This window comes from Numida meleagris, chromosome 1 (assembly GCF_002078875.1).
Source record: "Numida meleagris isolate 19003 breed g44 Domestic line chromosome 1, NumMel1.0, whole genome shotgun sequence".
NCBI lineage: Eukaryota > Metazoa > Chordata > Aves > Galliformes > Numididae > Numida > Numida meleagris.
The window spans coordinates 21,901,110-21,919,070 of NC_034409.1; the positions used below are offsets into that span (position 1 = coordinate 21,901,110).

Genomic DNA, 17,961 nt, shown 5'->3' on the forward strand with positions numbered 1-17,961 from the left:
TTCTTTCTGTCTTTCTTTCTTTCTTTCTGTCTTTCTTTCTTTCTTTCTGTCTTTCTTTCTTTCTTTCTGTCTTTCTTTCTTTCTTTCTGTCTTTCCTTAAAGTGAAATGATTCAGGGAGTGACTTGGGATGGGCTGCGGGAAGGTTGGATTCGTGTGCTGCTGGAGCTGAGGGGTGAGGTGGAGTGGGAGCCCGGAATGCTGCCTCTGCTCTTTCCCCAGATCCTTCTGCTCAGCGTTATTCTCTAACTGGAAGCTGAGGAAGTAACTGTTGATTCGCTTGTAGTACACATGCGATATTAAAGGTGTGAAAAAAGGGAGAAAAAAAATAACCTTGTTATTAGCACATAGAATGTCAGTTTCCACAGTATGTTGGTACAGCTGCCACCTGATATTTTTAAGAAAGCATTCAGAAAGAGTGTGCATCTGCTACACTGCCATCGCTTCTGTTCTGTGCGATGCACTCTGTTACTTGCAGTACTGGACAAAGGGTGGAGCTGTGTTGTGCTCGGAGGTACTGAGGCCGGTGGTGTACCACTGCTGTGATCTGGAAAGCTCAGAGTACAGTCTATTGACCTGTGTTTGGGAAGAAGTGAAGGAAGAAACACCTATTTGTTGGGAATGCTGATAGGTGCTTTGGGCAGGAGTTTCTGAGTGTTCTGAATTCAGTTCTTGGGCTGCTGTGTAGTAGATGAGTAGTTACTGCTTCAGTTAAAGCGTAACCACGTTATTTAAAGCAGCAGTGTAAGTTTAGTATTTCAGCACTTTCCCCTCCCCACCCTTCACACTTCCTCAGCTTTTTTGCTGCATCCAGATACAAAATAGGAGTGATTCTTTATAATATAGATTTTTAAAGAGGTCCATAATTGGGTGATTTGCATGGCCACGCTGTTTTTCAAAGTTAGTTCTGTATGCTGCCTGGATTTGGGGAATGAAGAGTTTACCACTTCTTTTTTAAAAGAAAAATACACAAAGCTTCATATTTTAATGAAGTTATTGGTAACTGAAATGGATAAGAACCAAATGTAATCTTCTTGAATTGCACACACAAAAAAATATTTTATTTTCATGTTGCCACTCTGGAGATGTTTCAGCCCTGTCTGCAAAGGACATAGTGTTAGAGCTGGCCGATATACACATGCTTAGGAATTCACACCTTCATCGCTGAATTACCTGAGCTGAAATGTAGCTGCCAAAGGTAGCTGTAATCCTGAAAGCATTCGGCAGCTGCTAACCCCTCTTTATTCTCTAATGACATCTTAGTTTTCACTTTACAGTTCCTCAGATGCCTACAGCTTAACTTTTATTCAAGAACTGTCAGCCATCCACTGATGAGGACCAGCCCAATGGTGCCTGTCTGAGGCTTGGTCATCATTGGGGTCTAAAAGTGGAGCATTCTCCTCTTTCCAGAGGAAATGTAATTAATTTATATCTGAGGTACACAACTGAATAGAGAGAGCCTTGAGGCACCATGTCACTCCCAGAATTGTACCTATTTTGTTCATTAGTCATTAAGTATAATGCACGTGTAAAGTATATTCATCACCCTGGGAGCAGTAAGTAGAAGAAAACCCTGCTCATTGCAGGGGAGTTGGACTGGATGACTTTTAAAGGTCCCTTCCAACTAAAATGTTTCTATGATTCTGTGATTTGACCCTGCAGACATAGAGGTGGGAATTAGAGCCAATGTCTGCCACTTTCCGAGTGCAGTTCCAACCTCACGGGTGTTACCATCCGTACTGACACCGCTGGGAACACTGCAGATGTGGAGCAAACCTGTCCCCTGAGCAGCCACGGCTCCATGAGCAGTGCCATCGTACAGCCAGATGACAGACACTGCCTTCCCCAGTGTAACACACGTGGGCAGGCTCATCCCGTGCTTATGCAATGAGAGGGGAATGAATTCTCAGCTTCTTGAGAAGAAAGTTGTAGACAGTTGCTTTCAGGGGAGCTTTCCAGACCTCTGTGGAATACAACTAGAGTTGTCCCAGAGATGGACAAATTTTAAACTGCTTGTCAGTGTTTTTTTGTAAGGTAACCCAATGTTTTGTTCTTTTTGGTGTCTCTGTTTCATTCTCTGCACCTCTTTTTTTTGTATGTCAGCTCTCCTCCTGTGCTCAGGGACCTATGTGTCTCACCCAGCGCTGTAGATCCAGACAGATCATCTCCCTTTCAAGTGCCAGGGAGCCTTGTTGGGCTAAACCCCCTTGTACTAGCCTGTACTCTTACAACTGCACAGATTGGGGCAGTGGGGGACAGCTGATTTTCTAGTGGAGGTGGTGTGGTGATCACCGCATTTTAACGTAACTCAAGCCTGCTTTGTGTTGTGCTCAGAAGTTTCAAGTAAATGGGGAGCCTTGAGTGTTCTTGAGTGTTTAGCCTCCTGTGGCCAATTGTTCTTTTATTTGTGCTGTTCAGTGGGTATCGTACAGAATTTCAACAAAACATCTGTTGCCAGTGATAACACGTATGCTCAAAGTCTGGGGAAAATGTTTTACCATACCTTCAAGTACATTTGAATAGGTAAATGTTGAGCTTCCAGTAGTGGAAATCTTCACCGCATTTAATTTTAAAGGCAATTTTCCCATGTTTAATAAAGAACTGCTGTGACCAAATACATTTAAGGTGCATATTTTATTACAGTTTAGTTACTTGTAACTATCCTTTAAAACTATGTCCTGGCTCTACTTGCATAAGGAATAATGTACACATGGCCAAGGAGGAACTTGAATGAGTTAGTTCTTCTGTGCATGGCCTTGAGGTGATGAAGATGGTTGAAGTAGGTGAAGTGTTCTCCATCAAGAACTTTACTAGTCTCTGGTGGTGATGCTATTCTGGCAAAGTAGATTTGAAAACACTACCTGAGAAGGGAGGTAGAACAAATGGGTGTCCGAAGAAGGGCAATGAAGCTGTTGAAGGATCAGGAACACAAGTATTGTGGGATTGGTTAGTCTGCAGAAGAGGAGACCTTATTGCCCTCTGCAGCTACCTGAAAGGAGGTTGTGGCGAGGTGGGTGTCAGCCTCTTCTCCCAGATAACTATGGATAGGATGAGAGGTAATGGCCTTAATTTGCACCAGGGGAGGTTCAGGTTGGATATAAGGAACAATTTATTCTCTGAAAGAGTGGTGAGGTATTGGCACAGGCTGCCCAGGGAGGTGGTTGAGCCGCTGTTGCTAGAGGTGCTCAAGAAAAGGCACTGAGGGGACATGGCTTAGTGGGTGTGGTGGTGATGGGTTGATGATTGGACTAGTTGGTCTTAGTGGTCTTTTCCAATCTTAATGATTCTATGATTCTAAATTGTGGCAACTTCTCGTAAAGATGTGTGGAGATATGCTTTTCCTTTACAGTTTCAGTTTTCTATGCTGTTCTTCATGTTTTGTGACTTCTCTGCAGATAGAAGTCTAGCTTTGTGTAGCCAGGTCTGAAGTGTTTGTCTGCGCAGTGTTTATGTGGAAGTTGTCTTCCGTATGCTTTGATCGCTGTTATTCATATCAGGAGATACAGGGTAAGCGTGATACAAAAGCAGTGACTTTGTCTAATTCCCTTTCCAGAAGACCTGCCAATCTGCAACCCTTTGCTGCACCTTGTTTAAGCATATCCAGTCATTTCAGCAACAGAAGTAGAAAAAAATAGGAGTATAGAATATAGTTTCTTTTTACCTACGTACAGATTAATGCTTTATATTTTTCTTGACTCTGAATTAAGCTTGAAGTGTGGATGTAGACAAAATTAATAACTTCACTGCGCTTCTATTCATTTCACATCTATTCAGTGCAACAGTCCTGTAAAGCAGCATTTTTATTTTTTATTTTAATCCTGGAAGCCAATAGTGAACAGGTTAAGTAAGTTTCCTAAAGCCCAAAGCAGCTTGCCAGGATGACACATGGATTGTGTCAACCAGGACTAGAAACTGTCTTTCTGGCTTTAAAAAGAAGCTTTCTCAAATAGTGTGCATTCTGTTCTCAAAGGTTATGAGAGGGACTTGATGAGTTGGAGGGCACTAGTTGGAAGCAGACGTCACACTCTATGCTGTCAGACTGAGATAAACTACCTACAGAGGTGTAGGGATTTAGGACAGGGGAAGAGTCTGGAATTATGGTTTGCAGAGGCTATTTTATGGCCTTGTGCAGTTCTGGCAACCGATTTGTGGCATCTCTGGTTTCTGGTGGATAACTTCCATTCCAGAAAGGCTATCAGTATTCTTAGTTGAAAGTCTGAGGATTGATTTGGTCTGGAATATGAATTGCTCTCTTTTTTTTTTTTTCTTCCCTGGAGCCAACCTTTTGAGGGCAATTTGGAGGTAAGGCTTTTTCCCCTTTCTCTCTTTCATTTGCTCGAGGCAAATGAGCAGCACAAAGGAAGCGGCCATTCTTTGCCTGTTACAAAGCTGTCAGAATTGATCCTTGTTTTAAGTTTCCAATCTGTAATGGGAGTTTTTAAAAGCTATGTATTACCTGTTTGGTCTGAGACGTTTGTTGTTCTATATCATCATGTCTCTTCTTTGACTTACTTGGAATCAGTCTCTTGAACCTCCAGAAAGTCCTCCGGGTCACAGATGGAGATCCACATACAAATTTGCAGTTTCAAAGCTTCATACTGGAGGTTTTCCAGAGCAAAGGCTGCATTTGTCTTACTGAGTAGAATACCTTCAGCACTTATCACACAATAAATATTTTTTTAAGACAGAAGTGCTAGTCTATCTGTGCCCCTTAGGCATTAGCAGCATGGTGATAGCTGCTGTTCTGTCAACCTTTCTCTCCTCTGCAAACCCTGTCCTGAGGGAGTCATAAATTGTCCATAAAATTTTGCTTTTGTCTTAAATTTTGCATGTGGCATTTCAGCATGGAAATGAATTTGTGTCAGACTAGGTTTAAAATTAGGTCAGTAATATTTAAGTTACGTATGTGTGGAGAGAAAAAACAGCATCTGCCATCCCAGCACCATTGACTGTAGGATGAGCATAGGGCTGTCATTTCTCCATATGACCAGATTTTTCCTGCAAAGAAGAGGCAGATTTTTAGCAGTAGCTCCATGTTGTTAATATTAGGAGTTAGCACAGGAGTCCCTTGTGTAGACTGATGAGAATGTGATCCTCAGTGGAGAGCAGTGCTCTTTTCTTTCTTAAAATAATAAAAAGTAAATTTAATTTACTTGTATAGTAGCAGGGTAGATTTCAAATAGGAAATGGACAAAAAAATGTGTTTTGTGATTTTTCCAGCCCTCTGGATAAGCATATGGTATAGTCTAATAGCTACTTCCAGTGCCCTGACAATCTGGTTGGCTTTTATTTCCAACAGAATTCAAGAACAGCTCATGGAAGTTAATTCTGAATATTACTCTTAGGATATTTGGAAGGGTAAGAAACACACAAAGCATACAGGCTTTATGCCTCCCTGGTATGAATGTTAAAAGTAGTGGAAAGGAAACAGCTGTACTGTACCCATTGTTCTGTGTGCGTGGAACATCTCCATGATAGCAGATTCCAGTTTCTTGCTTTTTTTCTGGTAGTCCAGTCTTAGTATTAGACTCTCTACTGCAAGTGTAGAGTACTACAAGAAAAATACTGTCTGTGCTAACTTAGTTTATTTATCTTAGGCAAAACTGATAACTTTCCAAGAGTTTCCATGAAATACTGCATAAACATACTCTAAAGCAATGACATTTGGTTTGGATGTAGAACAGCCATAATAAGACTATAGGCAGTAATGACTCAGGGAAAAAAAAAATTGTTTATGTGATATAACAGGGATGGGTAAAAAGAGTTTAGGGAGTGTCACCGAGAGCTCAGAAACAGCTGAGCTAGTTGTGGTGGTCAAACTTTTCTGCAGTTTAGTTTTTGTATTTCCGATGGGGAAATGTTTGGGTTCTCATCCTGCTCTGTAACAAAGAAAATCCAGCTTCAGCTGGTAAAAGCGACCATTTCTCATAACTCCATTTATTTTATCTGGCTCTGCAGAACTCAGCCTACACTGTTTTCCCTCAGTTCTCCGTCAGAAGGCATGCTCCACAACAGCTTTCGGTGATTCATGGTTCCTCTCATTTCCTTGAGTTGCTCATGATTAGTTGATTTCTATTCTGTTATATTAATTGCCCTTCAACTAAAGCAACTTTTGTATCTCTACACAGACTTATTTGTAGGTAACAGTAATATCACTTCTTGGTCTTCATCTTTCTAGACTGAGTGACCATTTTTTTTATTAGCTCGCTGTATCGGTTCTTCTTCAACTTTTTCACTCAAGTCACCTTTTCTGGTCTTGTTTTTGTTACCTTTATCTTGTCAAACAGGTGAGAGAGAATTCAGAGTCTTGTTTGCACTGTCATTGCACACCCTACGAAATCTGCGCTGCTCCCGTGGGCAGCCGAGGCTCTGCTCATGCAGGCTGGGGCTAAACACTGTGGGACCACAGCCAGGAGAAGAAGTAGGACAGGCCAGGGAAGGCCTGGGAACATTTTGGTAATTGTTAAAGCTCACGAAAGGGAAATGTTGGAGGGATGGAGAGAACTGATGCAATTACGCTGAGCATTTCATGAGTTTACTGTTGCTCTCTGTGGCCTCAGTTCCCCAAATGAGCTTTGACACAGTTGACTAACAGCTGATGAGCTAATGACTGAAGGTTTATGCAGTGTCTCAAAGGAGCACCGCTGTGCCCAGTAACATCCCTGTCAGGGCTGTCAAAGGAGCGACAATATTAAGAGACTCTCTTGTAACAACAGTGCCTTCTTTTGTGTGCATGCTGTGGCTGGTCTTCCCTTACATAGCTTCAGCCCAGGGAAATAACCTCAGTTATTTCCTCTTCAGAGCAGATACATGGTTAGATATCTGGGGACCTTTTTGATATCATGTAGTAAGAGAAGAATGTAAACTGATGTCACTCCCAATGTTGAGAGGCTGAAGGAGAATCTTCATAGGGACCGTATGGAAATAAATCAGACAACTAAGTGATCATCCAAAGCTACTGAGCCTTACTCAACCTTGCCTTGCTTCATTTCCTGCCAGGTTGTTGGAATTAAGGCTGCAACTGTGTATCAGACACTGATCTGTTACAACAAGGAGAACACCATTAAACTCCATGCGGCTTCACATTATTTCGGGATTTGTTAATTTGTCCTTTTAATTTGTCCATAATCACCATTATTCTGTGATTATTTCAGGGCAAAGTGACAGATAAAAAAGGGAGACTTCTGTGGCTTCTTTCACATTTTCAGTTTAGACCTAATTTTTTTGTATGACTGCTACAAAGAAACACCCATAAACTGAAACTGTATGAACATTTAGAGTGTGTGCCCCCGTTCTTGCCCACATAGGTGGAGAGCAGCAGCCATTGATTTTGCTGGCTATTATTCATCCTCTGCAATGCAGAGGGAATGAAGGGGGATAAGTAATTAGAGCCCCCTTACATTGCTGCACTGCCTTTCAACAAGTCAGCTGGAGTGAATCCCTGTTCATCTGCTTGGGAGTACTTTTTTGTTTGGCTGTTTTTTGTAGGCTTTCCCATGTCATCACCAACTCCATTAATCTACAGAAAACAGGAAAACATTGACTATTCCAGAGAAGCACTAGCTTTTTTTTTTTCAATCTTGTTTGATCAGTGAATCCATGGGAGAATTTTCAAAGCTGACTTCCACTGTTCTTCATTGTTTTTCTCTTGCTCTATTTCGCTGTTTTAAGCCTCCAAGTTGCCGGTCAATTAATGTGACAGGAGCCCCGTAGGTTATGTTTGTTCATGGTAGACATGTCTTCTTTCATTAGTCCAGCCTTAACAGCTGCAGAGTTTAATGTCTTAGCTACTGTATAACTGCCCGTTTGTAATGGATTGCTGAAACAATAAAAGTGTGTGTGTTAGGGAGCGGGGGAGATGCTCACATCGTTGCATTAAAACGAGAGCAGATAAGGAAAATAATGTACAAAAATGCATATTTCCTTCAGTTCTGATGATTAATTTTAATCCCTTTTCATTTCTGAGTCTCAGGTATTTCCCCGTCTCCCATAATTGTTGAGAACTCAGTCCCAGGCCCTTCTGTTATTGGAGCTGGATATTCTGACTAAAGGTTTTGCTGTCACTCTAAGGAAATTGAAGACTGCACACACACCCAAATGTTTTGCAAACAAAGTCACTAGTCTTGGATTTGGAAATGTGACTCTCAGAAGTTATACGTGGAAATTATCTTTCACTATCTAATATCTAATTGTCCTAAAGATTTCCCTATAGCTGTGATTTTTCTATAGCTGTTTTTATTTTTTGCTGGTATTTACCAAGCTTTCTTTGAACACTGTCCAACAGTTTAACTCCCTGAATCAATAGATTTGCCTGTTAAAAGCGTTTACGGTACTGCTTAGTCACTGTCAGTTTTTCCTGCCACTGAAGGTTAGTTAATAAGATATTGTATCTTATTTGTTCCATCTTTTGGGAAGCTGCTTCAAAGAATTATGCAACTAAGGCAATGCTTGGCAGTTCGGATCCCAAGTTCCTGACATTTTTCAGTGATATTCAATTTTAGAAATATTAGAATTTTAGAAATTAACAATGCATTTATATAATTGTGCATAATTGTACTATCTGTCTTTGCAGAACTTTTTGCAAGAGATGCATAAACAGGAATGATTCAAAATTATGGTGGAAGTCAGTGTGTTCTTGAAATGTACCAACATGAAATTTAAATATGTCATCGTACATCAAATTTGAGTAAGCAGAAATTAGAGTGAACAGCTTAATATTACCCTAGATTTCCCAGTTAATTGCACAGACATGTGGCTTACTCATGGTAAAAGTAAGCATTATTTAAATTTATTAGGAATATTATTGTAACAGTTTCTTTTCTTTTGCTTCAACACATTTCCAGCATAACAGAAGCATACAAACCCAAGAAAATAAATGAATTAGAATGCAACAGAGCACCTAATCTTTCTCTGATTGAAGTTAATGGGAGTTCTGCTTTGAATTTGAACTGAAGTTGAATTTATTCAAAACAGGATTAGGCTGAAATGTATATAGTCCTCTTGCAAATTTGTTTTTAGGAAATTTAATTTTAAACAGGATAAAATGATAGGAAATTATATTTCATGATAGTACAAAATTTCTGTTTATGCATAGAATGATGGTTACTAAAGGTAGAGCATATGCATCGCTCTCTACTTGTTCCTTATATAATTGAGAGGTCTGTCCAATTCATCTTTAAATAATATAAACAATGGGACTTGTGCCACTTCTCCTGACTTTCAGTACACTGTTGCACAGGATATCTCCTAAGAACTTATGCCAAGATTTTCCTGAGACATTTTTCTAGATTAGATGTTGAAGATCGATTATTAAAGCTTAACTATTATAGTCAAGACCTTTATTTTGCACAATCTTCGGAAGTCTGAATATTCAATGTAGTCTTTTTGAACTCAGAGCCCAGGATGACTTTATAAGCCTACATCGCATCAAAATTTCACTTAAGAGCCCAAGTCCACAGCTGCAGTTGTTGAACTTTACTCCATTCAATGGATGCTTAATCCACAGTGTTCCTAAATTTTGAAGATTTTTAAGGTGTTGATATTATGATCCCCCACATGCTCAGTGAATGGGGGTATAACTGAACTTCTGCTGAAGTAGGACTCTCTGATCTTTCCCTTTTTGACTTTAAGTCCAATCCCTATGGAGGAACTGATCTTTCAGAAAACGACTCTTCAGAAAAATGAGGGAAGGAAGGGGTTTTCTGTATTAGTTCCCCAATGTTTGTGTCACTCAGAGTTGCATGAGTGCTCGCATGGACCTCCAAGACAGCATTATACCAAGCTGAAATAACTATCTGTAGGCAGTGCAACAAAAGGATGTACTCTTCAGGAAGCATGTGGGATGGTAGCTCAGCAAACACTGGAAGCTAAGTACTGAGTTCTACCTGTGATGATGCTTTTGATGTTGCTCAACTGTTTCCTACACCAATACCCCAGAAGAAGATTTTGCTTTGCCTTTGTCAGTCAAAGAACTAGACTTAATTGGTGCTTCGCATTAATAGTGAGCTTTCTTTAACTGTGAAAGAGTATAAACTTCCCTCAGTGGTAAAAAAAAATCCGAGGTACCATTTCCTCTTCTGCCTGAGCGAGTTCAGGCTTTCATTTTCCATCTTCAAAAAAACTGCCATTGTTTGTGGACCAGGTAGATTTTGAAAGAGACAAAGTTTTTCCTCTCTCCAAGGCATAATGGTCTGAAGCCTTGTAGCTCTTCTTTTTGTTCTTTCTCTTTTTCCAGGCAGCACCTGTATTAACTGGCCTTGCCTTTTCTCCTTTGCAGGTGGCCTCCCTCGGAGTCACCACGTTCACACTGTGCGCCCTCTGCATCGACCGGTTCCGCGCTGCCACCAACGTGCAGATGTACTATGAGATGATCGAGAACTGCACCTCGACGACAGCCAAGCTGGCCGTCATTTGGGTGGGGGCCCTGCTGCTGGCGCTGCCGGAGGTGGTGCTGCGCCAGCTGACCAAGGAGGACCCCGAGTACAGTGGCAGCCCACCTGGCGAGCGCTGCGTGGTGAAGATTTCCACCGCGCTGCCCGACACCATCTATGTGCTGGCTCTTACGTACGATGGGGCAAGACTCTGGTGGTACTTTGGCTGCTATTTTTGTTTGCCGACTCTTTTCACTATTACCTGCTCCCTGGTAACAGCAAGGAAAATCAGGAGGGCGGAAAAGGCTTGCACAAGAGGGAACAAGCGACAAATTCAGCTAGAAAGTCAGATGAACTGCACAGTGGTGGCTTTGACCATTTTATATGGGTTTTGCATAATTCCTGAAAACATCTGCAACATTGTGACTGCCTACATGGCCACAGGGGTTTCTCGGCAGACTATGGATCTTCTCCATCTCATTAGCCAGTTCCTCTTGTTCTTTAAATCCTGTGTTACCCCAGTCCTCCTTTTCTGTCTCTGTAAACCTTTTAGCCGGGCCTTTATGGAGTGTTGCTGTTGCTGCTGTGATGAATGCATCCAGAAATCTTCAACAGTGACAAGCGATGACAACGACAATGAGTACACCACAGAGCTGGAGCTCTCCCCTTTCAGCACCATCCGCCGTGAAATGTCTACATTTGCCTCTGTGGGGACTCACTGTTGATTGACCCTAGGACTTTATTTTTTGTATCTTTTTTTTAATTCTTCTTTTTTTTTTTTCCCCTGAAACTTCATATTTTTCTTTCTGGAAGAAAAGTATAAGAAAAATAATTGATTATTGAAAACTACTCTGGAAACCAATCTGCATACTAACAGTCATGCTCTGGAAAATAATTAGTCTGGTTATTGAAAGAAAGGGAGAGAAGGAGAGCTAGTACTCAGTTTTAAGTCATGATATTTTGTATGGTGCTAGGATTTCATTATTTGTGGAGAAGGGTCTGTGTCAGTCTGCTTTTATTTAATTTCATGATTGTTTTGATAATCGCTGTAAAATGATTATATAGACATTGTGGGTTTTGCAGGATGTTTAATGTAAAAGATGTGGTGGAGAGTATTTGAAGGTGGTTTTAATCCAATTACTGTACACTATTGTGAGAGAGCTTGGACTTTGAAAAATTTATAAAGAAGCATAAAAATAAATGAGGTTTTATTCTTTAACTTCTTTGTCAATCTGCATTCAACAAGGATCACCTCTAGTATTAAATTCCTTTAATAAGTAAAAAACCTTTACTTTGCATAAAATAATTTAAATGGTCTTATTTAATTTGCCATTCATGTACCTACGCTTGGTGACTATAATTAGAGTGTTTAAGGAAGATGGTTATAATGGCATTAGATTTACATGAGTGGATTTTTAACACATAAAGATCCAATGTGCCTCATTGAAACTTTCCTTCTTGACTTAAAAGTATATAAATCTGAGTTATTTTGTACTTCTTAAGAAGAAAGATTTGTTTTCTTGCTAAATTTTGTCTTGTGTGGTTTCAAAATCAAATTTCTTTCCGATTTGTTACTGGTTTTACATGGAGGTTATGTCCTCAGTCCCTGTGTATATACCTTCTGCTGGTTGCAGTGAGTCCCGCTGCAGAAGGAAGCCATTCTTTTGCCGGAGGTTTGGTGACAATAAATGTGAGGGACTGAAAAATGTGGAGAGTGGATTTCTTCTTTTTAAAAAAAGAAAGGAAAAAAAGAGATATAAACACACTTGGACACTTGGGGCTTGACCCAGAGCCCATTGCAGTGAATGCAAAGCCTTCCAACCATTTCTGAGGGCTTTGGATCAGACTGGCATCTCCTATTTATTCTGGGATATGTAGCATGAATATTAATTGCGGGGGCTGTGTATACCGGTTATAAATCATGTTGCCCTCACAGAGACTGCCATTCACCAGCAGCTCACAGCGCTGAAGCTGTTCTTGAGATCCACAGAATGTTTTGTGATGGTATCTTGCTGTCCACAGACTTATTAAAATGGGGATATGTCAACACTGCAAGCAACTGTGTGGTATTGTAAAATCTAGGGTTGTTATAAGCAAGCTGGATCGGAGACAGGGAAGTGCCCATCCATACCAGCACAGTTTGTTTAACCCCACTTCTTGGCTGAAGTAAACAGACTGCTCTGGGCGAGCAAGTTGCCTCATACATACCCTGGGCAGTGGGCTGAAGTGTAGGCACACGCTAAGGAACAGAATTCATAACAATTATCTTATATTTTAGTACTAACTAACTCAGTAACACAACCACAACAGTGCTTGCTGTAGTAAAACCACAGGCACTTGGACTCTGAAATTAACAGTAAGAGATGTAGTCTTTGTGATACCTACCTCTAACTATGTTAAGGAACTTGTAACTTTTGGAAAGGAGTCTATTTTTCTTTTCTTTGTAGATTCTAGATGTAATGTGTTTAATCTTTGTATCTGCTTGGCAAGCAGTATTCCCTCTTTTTCATCATGGTTTTAACCTATAAAAAATTCAGCTGAAAAGCAGCAGCATCTGAACGTGAATATAAATACACTTGAGTTTCTCATTTTTGAATTAAGCTCTAACAAAAGCAGTTTGGTTTGAGCAGAGGCCTGAATTTCCATATGTGATTCTGCTTAGGACTTGCTATGATACCTAAGTTTTTGAAATCATTTTAAAATCATTTTGTAAGAATGTCAATCACTTTTTAGGACAGGGGGACAGTCCCTTCTTTCTAAACTTCTCATTGACTTCACCTTGCTGGTTACATTCAGTACACTGTGAAATGTATCAAAACGTAAAACCAAAATCTCTTCACTGTGGTGCCTGTCTTCTCAAATACATTTTCCCATCTCTGCATTTTGATTTGTACTATTCTTTTTTAGGTGTCAATATTTGTAAAGAATGGGAATAAAACTCCCTCTGTTTCTCTGTCATGTTGCTTGCGCTTAATTGTTTCTTTTGAGTCACAGCATGAACAGTGGTTCAAGGACTTGAGAAAAGAACAACAGAATGGGAAGAAGCACTCTTTTTTACAAGAATAAATACAGAAATTACTTTGGAATGTTAAATTCTGATGTTTTGCTTAATGCAAGGCTACACTGGAGCATAAGTCCCCAGCAGCCTCAGGCATGAAGGTGCCTGCCTCCTTCTCTCCAGCCTGCAGTGGATGTGTGTGATATCTACTGGCATTCACTCCCAGGTTAAGCACTCTGTATCCCTCAGTGTTGCAGTGCATGTCCACTGAAACATTTCCTCCATATGTAAATCTTACTGGAGAAAAAAAAAAAAAAATCAGGGAAAAAAAAAAAAGAAAAAAAGAGGTTTTAAAAGTCACCGGAGAAGGCAGAACCTGGAAATCAGTAATGCTGTGGTTGGGAATACACCATCCTGGTTGTGCAGTGAAGCATTCTCCAGCCTTGTATTCAGTGGGGCTTCTTTGTATCCAGTGTCATGTTGCCTCTTCTGCTGGAAGACCTTTTTGACAGTTATTTGTTTCCTAAATCTGTTAAACTAATCTCACATTAGCAGGTTTGCACTGTTGCAGCCTGAGACAGTGGTTCTGACAGGGGCATGGCTTGTTAATGCATTAAATGTCACGATAAAAGATTGCTGTTGTTAAAGATGGGCCTTTTTTTAAAGATGGAGTACTGCACTGTTTTTTTTTTCCTGCTGGAGACACTGATGTGCTTGCATTTCCCTAGTGTTTGCTTTTCTTACTTTTTAAATATTCTTAGGAGCCATTTCTGTCTGTTTTGAAACTAGTTCTGTAAAGCATTTGTCTATTAGCATGGGGACATTTAATAGACTGATGAATGAAGGTTTGGAACTGTTTATGGCAAGAATGTAATTATTTTATGTTAAATACGGAAACGTGGGGATGGTGACCAGCATAAAAGAAGCACAGTGGAATGGAAAATCAGATTGTGAGATAAAAAAGTCTTATACTTCCCAGATATTGATGGGTTAATACCTATCACCCCAGCCCTGGTCTCATAAAGAAATAAAAAAATATATTGCCGTATTAGGAGCTCCAGTATCTCCAATAAGATTAGGTTTCATGACACGCATCAAAATTGTGATCTTTGTGCAGGCCAGCAACATACAGAATGTCTCCAAAGGACAATGTTTCCAAGGGTGTTTTCCTACATACTTTCATAAGAAATTTCACAGTGTTAGGATCCATGGTACAACTGTCATACTGATCTTACAGATCTGAGATCCAAACAAGACTCTGTGATGGAATTGTCCATTTCAGATACTAGTAGGAGTAATCACTGTGGGTTACCTTAGCAAAAGGAAGTCCAGTAACTTGTCATCTGCATTTCTCTCTCGCCCAGATCTTTTTGTCCACCTGTTGATGTCCAAAGGGTATTTCCTCAGAAAAGAATATTTTGTAGGCAGTGTGGCAGCATACTTGAAGGTTAGCGGGGCAATGCTGGGCAGAAGCCTACACACACATCTTTGAGGCTCTAGGTTACAATCCTTTTGCCTTGGAGAGACTATAGCAAATATGGATGAGATTGTGTATTACCTTTATTCTGGAGGATTAACCTATGAGGCGAGCTGCCTGTAGGAAGCTGACTCACCTCAGGTCGTTAAGAACCCAGGCCTAATGATTTGCCCAAATTACAAAAGGAAACTGGAACCTTACAGTAGAACTTTCATGTCATAGAATCAGAATGGCTTGGGTTGAAAGGAACCTCAAGGATCATCAGGCTCCAAACCCCTCTGCCACTGGCAGACTTGCCAGACACTAGATCAAGTACTAGATCAGGTTGCCCTGGGCCCCATTCAACCTGGCCTTAAACACCTCCAGGGAGGAGGGGCATCCACAGATCGTCTGGGCAGCCTGTTCCAGCACCTCACTGCTCTCTTGGTAAAGAACTTCCCCCAGACATCTAATCTAAATCTCCATTCCTTTAGTTTAAAACCATTCCCCCTTATCCTATCACTATCTACTCTTGTAAAAAGTTGATTTCCCTCATATTTATAAACTCCCTTTAAATACTAGCTTCTTAAGTCTTCACCTTGGGAATATCCTTTTGCAGGCTGGAAACCCAGTAAGTGATGAGCAATGACCATTTTCTTATGAGCTTTGAGAAATGTGATTAGAAATAAAGTTTTACCAGGTATTTTCTGTGATAATTCCTCTCTTCTTTCTTTTTCCTTTACTTCTTTCCAACCCTTTTATTTCCTGTAAAGTTCAGTTCAGCCAGAGTCAATGAGCAGATGATGTGAATTAAAACTGTCTCCTACACACACTTTATCATGCTTCAGGAACTTTAGTTTTTCACTACTGTTTTGATGGAGTCATTTAACACCTATGTTTAGCAGGTGCTAAATGTCAAATTTTCAAAAGCTCAGTATATTTTGTAGTGAATAAGAAACGAAAAAGACATGGACTGAGATGCTCCAAGATACCCAGGCATCTCTGCTATGGAAATACTGACCCATGTAGAGGACTACAAGTTCATCAGAATACGAGGCAGAGAAGTACACCCATGTCTTGTGTTGAACCCCCACAATCCAGGCAATTTACTTACACTGAAAAATTTTAATAGTATCAGCATTTGGCTGTCACACAGCAGATGTGGGAACAAAGGCTCCCTGACATTTTCAGCATGGCAGTGTCATGATTGTCCATGGCAGTACTGAGAGCCAGTGCCACATCTCCTGCTTGTGATGCATTCCCTGCACTGTGTCATGTGGGGTGCCAATATCCACATACCTTTATGTTGGAGTTATCCCAGCCTCTTCCAAGGCTGAAGCCAGACTTCTGCCCGTGTGCACTTTAGCTTCAATTTGACTTCACAGGTTCTTGTTATTGAAAAGTAGAAGGCGTTACAGACATCTGGCCTGTCAGAGTTACTGAGCTCTCAATTAGAGTGTTTAACAAAAGTACTAGTGGTAACTTTATCAATTAAGGTAGTTACAGGTAAAGGGAAGGCTTTTATTTTGCTTCTCAGCTTTTTATTTTTCATCCTCAATTTTTGGGATTAGAAAAGTAACTTGTTTTTGATTTTTCTTCTTTCTTTTTTTTCTGAAGCAAAATGCAGAAAACCCATGAGCACTTATTCTTTTGTCTTGTTAAAGAAATTCCCTCCATGGCTTACGTCAAGCATCTTTTTTTACATCCACATGGAATTCATCCCGTTGTCCTCTGAGAGAGGACTTACATTAGAACACTTACATTAGAAACGTATTCATGACTAACTTAATCTTGAGACAGTTAATATAAATGAACTTTGAAGGCTGGGATGTAAAGCAAGCTTGCCAGCCCAATCTTTTTAAAGAGATGAAAGATTTTTATATAGTTCAGCAACAGTTTATGGCTAAATTTCATAACAACTACAAGGGACTCCAGAATGTGTATAGCCTGAATAAAATGATCTAATAGCAGCTGGATCTGTGATAATCCTTACTGAAGACAATACAACTATTTATGTGAAGAAATAAATAGATTTTAGCCTGTTAACTATTATACTGGAAAACTTAATTCTTTCCTAAAATATGCTTCCAATTTGATTTAATACATATGTGTGCTAGAGGAAAAATACATTTGGTGTTTTGAATGTAGTACAGGGGACACAATAACACAAGAAAGGAGATAGCCATCTGTAACTGTAGCTAGCTTTTACACTCCACATTTTTTCTTCTAAACTCTTTCTATTTTGAAACGATTTCTGCTGACTGTTCTTATCTTTCCTCTCAATGTCTTATTCCATTTAATAACTCTCCCCCGAGCAAAGGAAAATCCTCTTTTGTTTTCCTGATGATCTGTTCTTTAAAACTGAGCTTGTAAGTCGCATTCATTTTGCACAACTTATCCACTGGGAAACTTGAAGGTGAATAGTTTTTCTCCCTGTGGAAACTATTTACAAATAAGGAAGCTGAATTCTTTCCTCCTCTAAGCAAGCGGAACAGAAAGAAATCTCGTACATTGTATGAGACCTGTGCACAGAGTATGAGCAATACAGCATGAATTTCTTAAAGCTTGCTTACCTACCTGTAAATGACGGGGCTCAGCCAACAATCTAGCCGTAGATGTCCCTGTTCATTGCAGGGGAGTAGGACTAGGTGACCTTTAAAAGTCCCTTCCAAACAAATGATTCAATGTTTCTAACATAAAATTGCAGTGTCCCTTTAGCAAAACACAGGATGTTCCTGCATGAGATACTGCTATCTTTATTTCACATTGTGACTCTTTACTGATTTTCTATTTTAATCTATAAAGCATGCTGTTGCAAGCAATTAGATGCCTTCATGACCTCCATGTAAACCATTTCGCATTCAGGGTTTCATTTTACAAATAGCAGTCATGACCTTAGATTAAGATTTATATTATTAATCTGAGTGTTGTTGATCTATGTCTGATACAAGATATACCTACATATGGATGGCACTGTCTGAAACTGCATCTGGAAGCAAAAAGGACAAGGATCTCTCATGGGCAATGCCACCAAATAATGATGCTGGCAGTGCAGCTGCATCCAGCGGCCTGGTAGTTGGTGACAATGTGTCCAACTCTGTCAAATGCCAGGGCCAGTTAATAGGAGATCAGCACTGAA

General features: G+C 40.1%; 1 protein-coding gene and 1 long non-coding RNA gene across 3 annotated transcripts in view; one reads left to right on the forward strand and one right to left on the reverse strand.

Annotated features, from left to right (window-relative positions):
* The window catches only part of GPR37 (G protein-coupled receptor 37), a 15,269-nt gene extending 1,585 nt beyond the window's left edge, over positions 1 to 13,684 (forward strand). The window contains exon 2 of the mRNA XM_021384782.1: positions 10,275 to 13,684. Within this exon, the coding sequence (XP_021240457.1) occupies positions 10,275 to 11,093 (819 nt within the window). The 3' untranslated portion in view covers positions 11,094 to 13,684. The remainder of the gene's footprint in view (positions 1 to 10,274) is intronic.
* Positions 11,141 to 17,929, reverse strand: LOC110392543. 2 transcript variants are annotated; one of them, XR_002434465.1, is made up of 5 exons: positions 17,400 to 17,929; positions 16,122 to 16,210; positions 15,520 to 15,587; positions 14,679 to 14,744; positions 11,141 to 11,174 (listed from the first exon to the last, which is right to left on the reverse strand). It is a non-coding gene; the product is annotated as an uncharacterized LOC110392543 (long non-coding RNA). The 2 variants fall into 2 exon arrangements; XR_002434464.1 differs by having other exon boundaries at positions 16,122 to 17,929.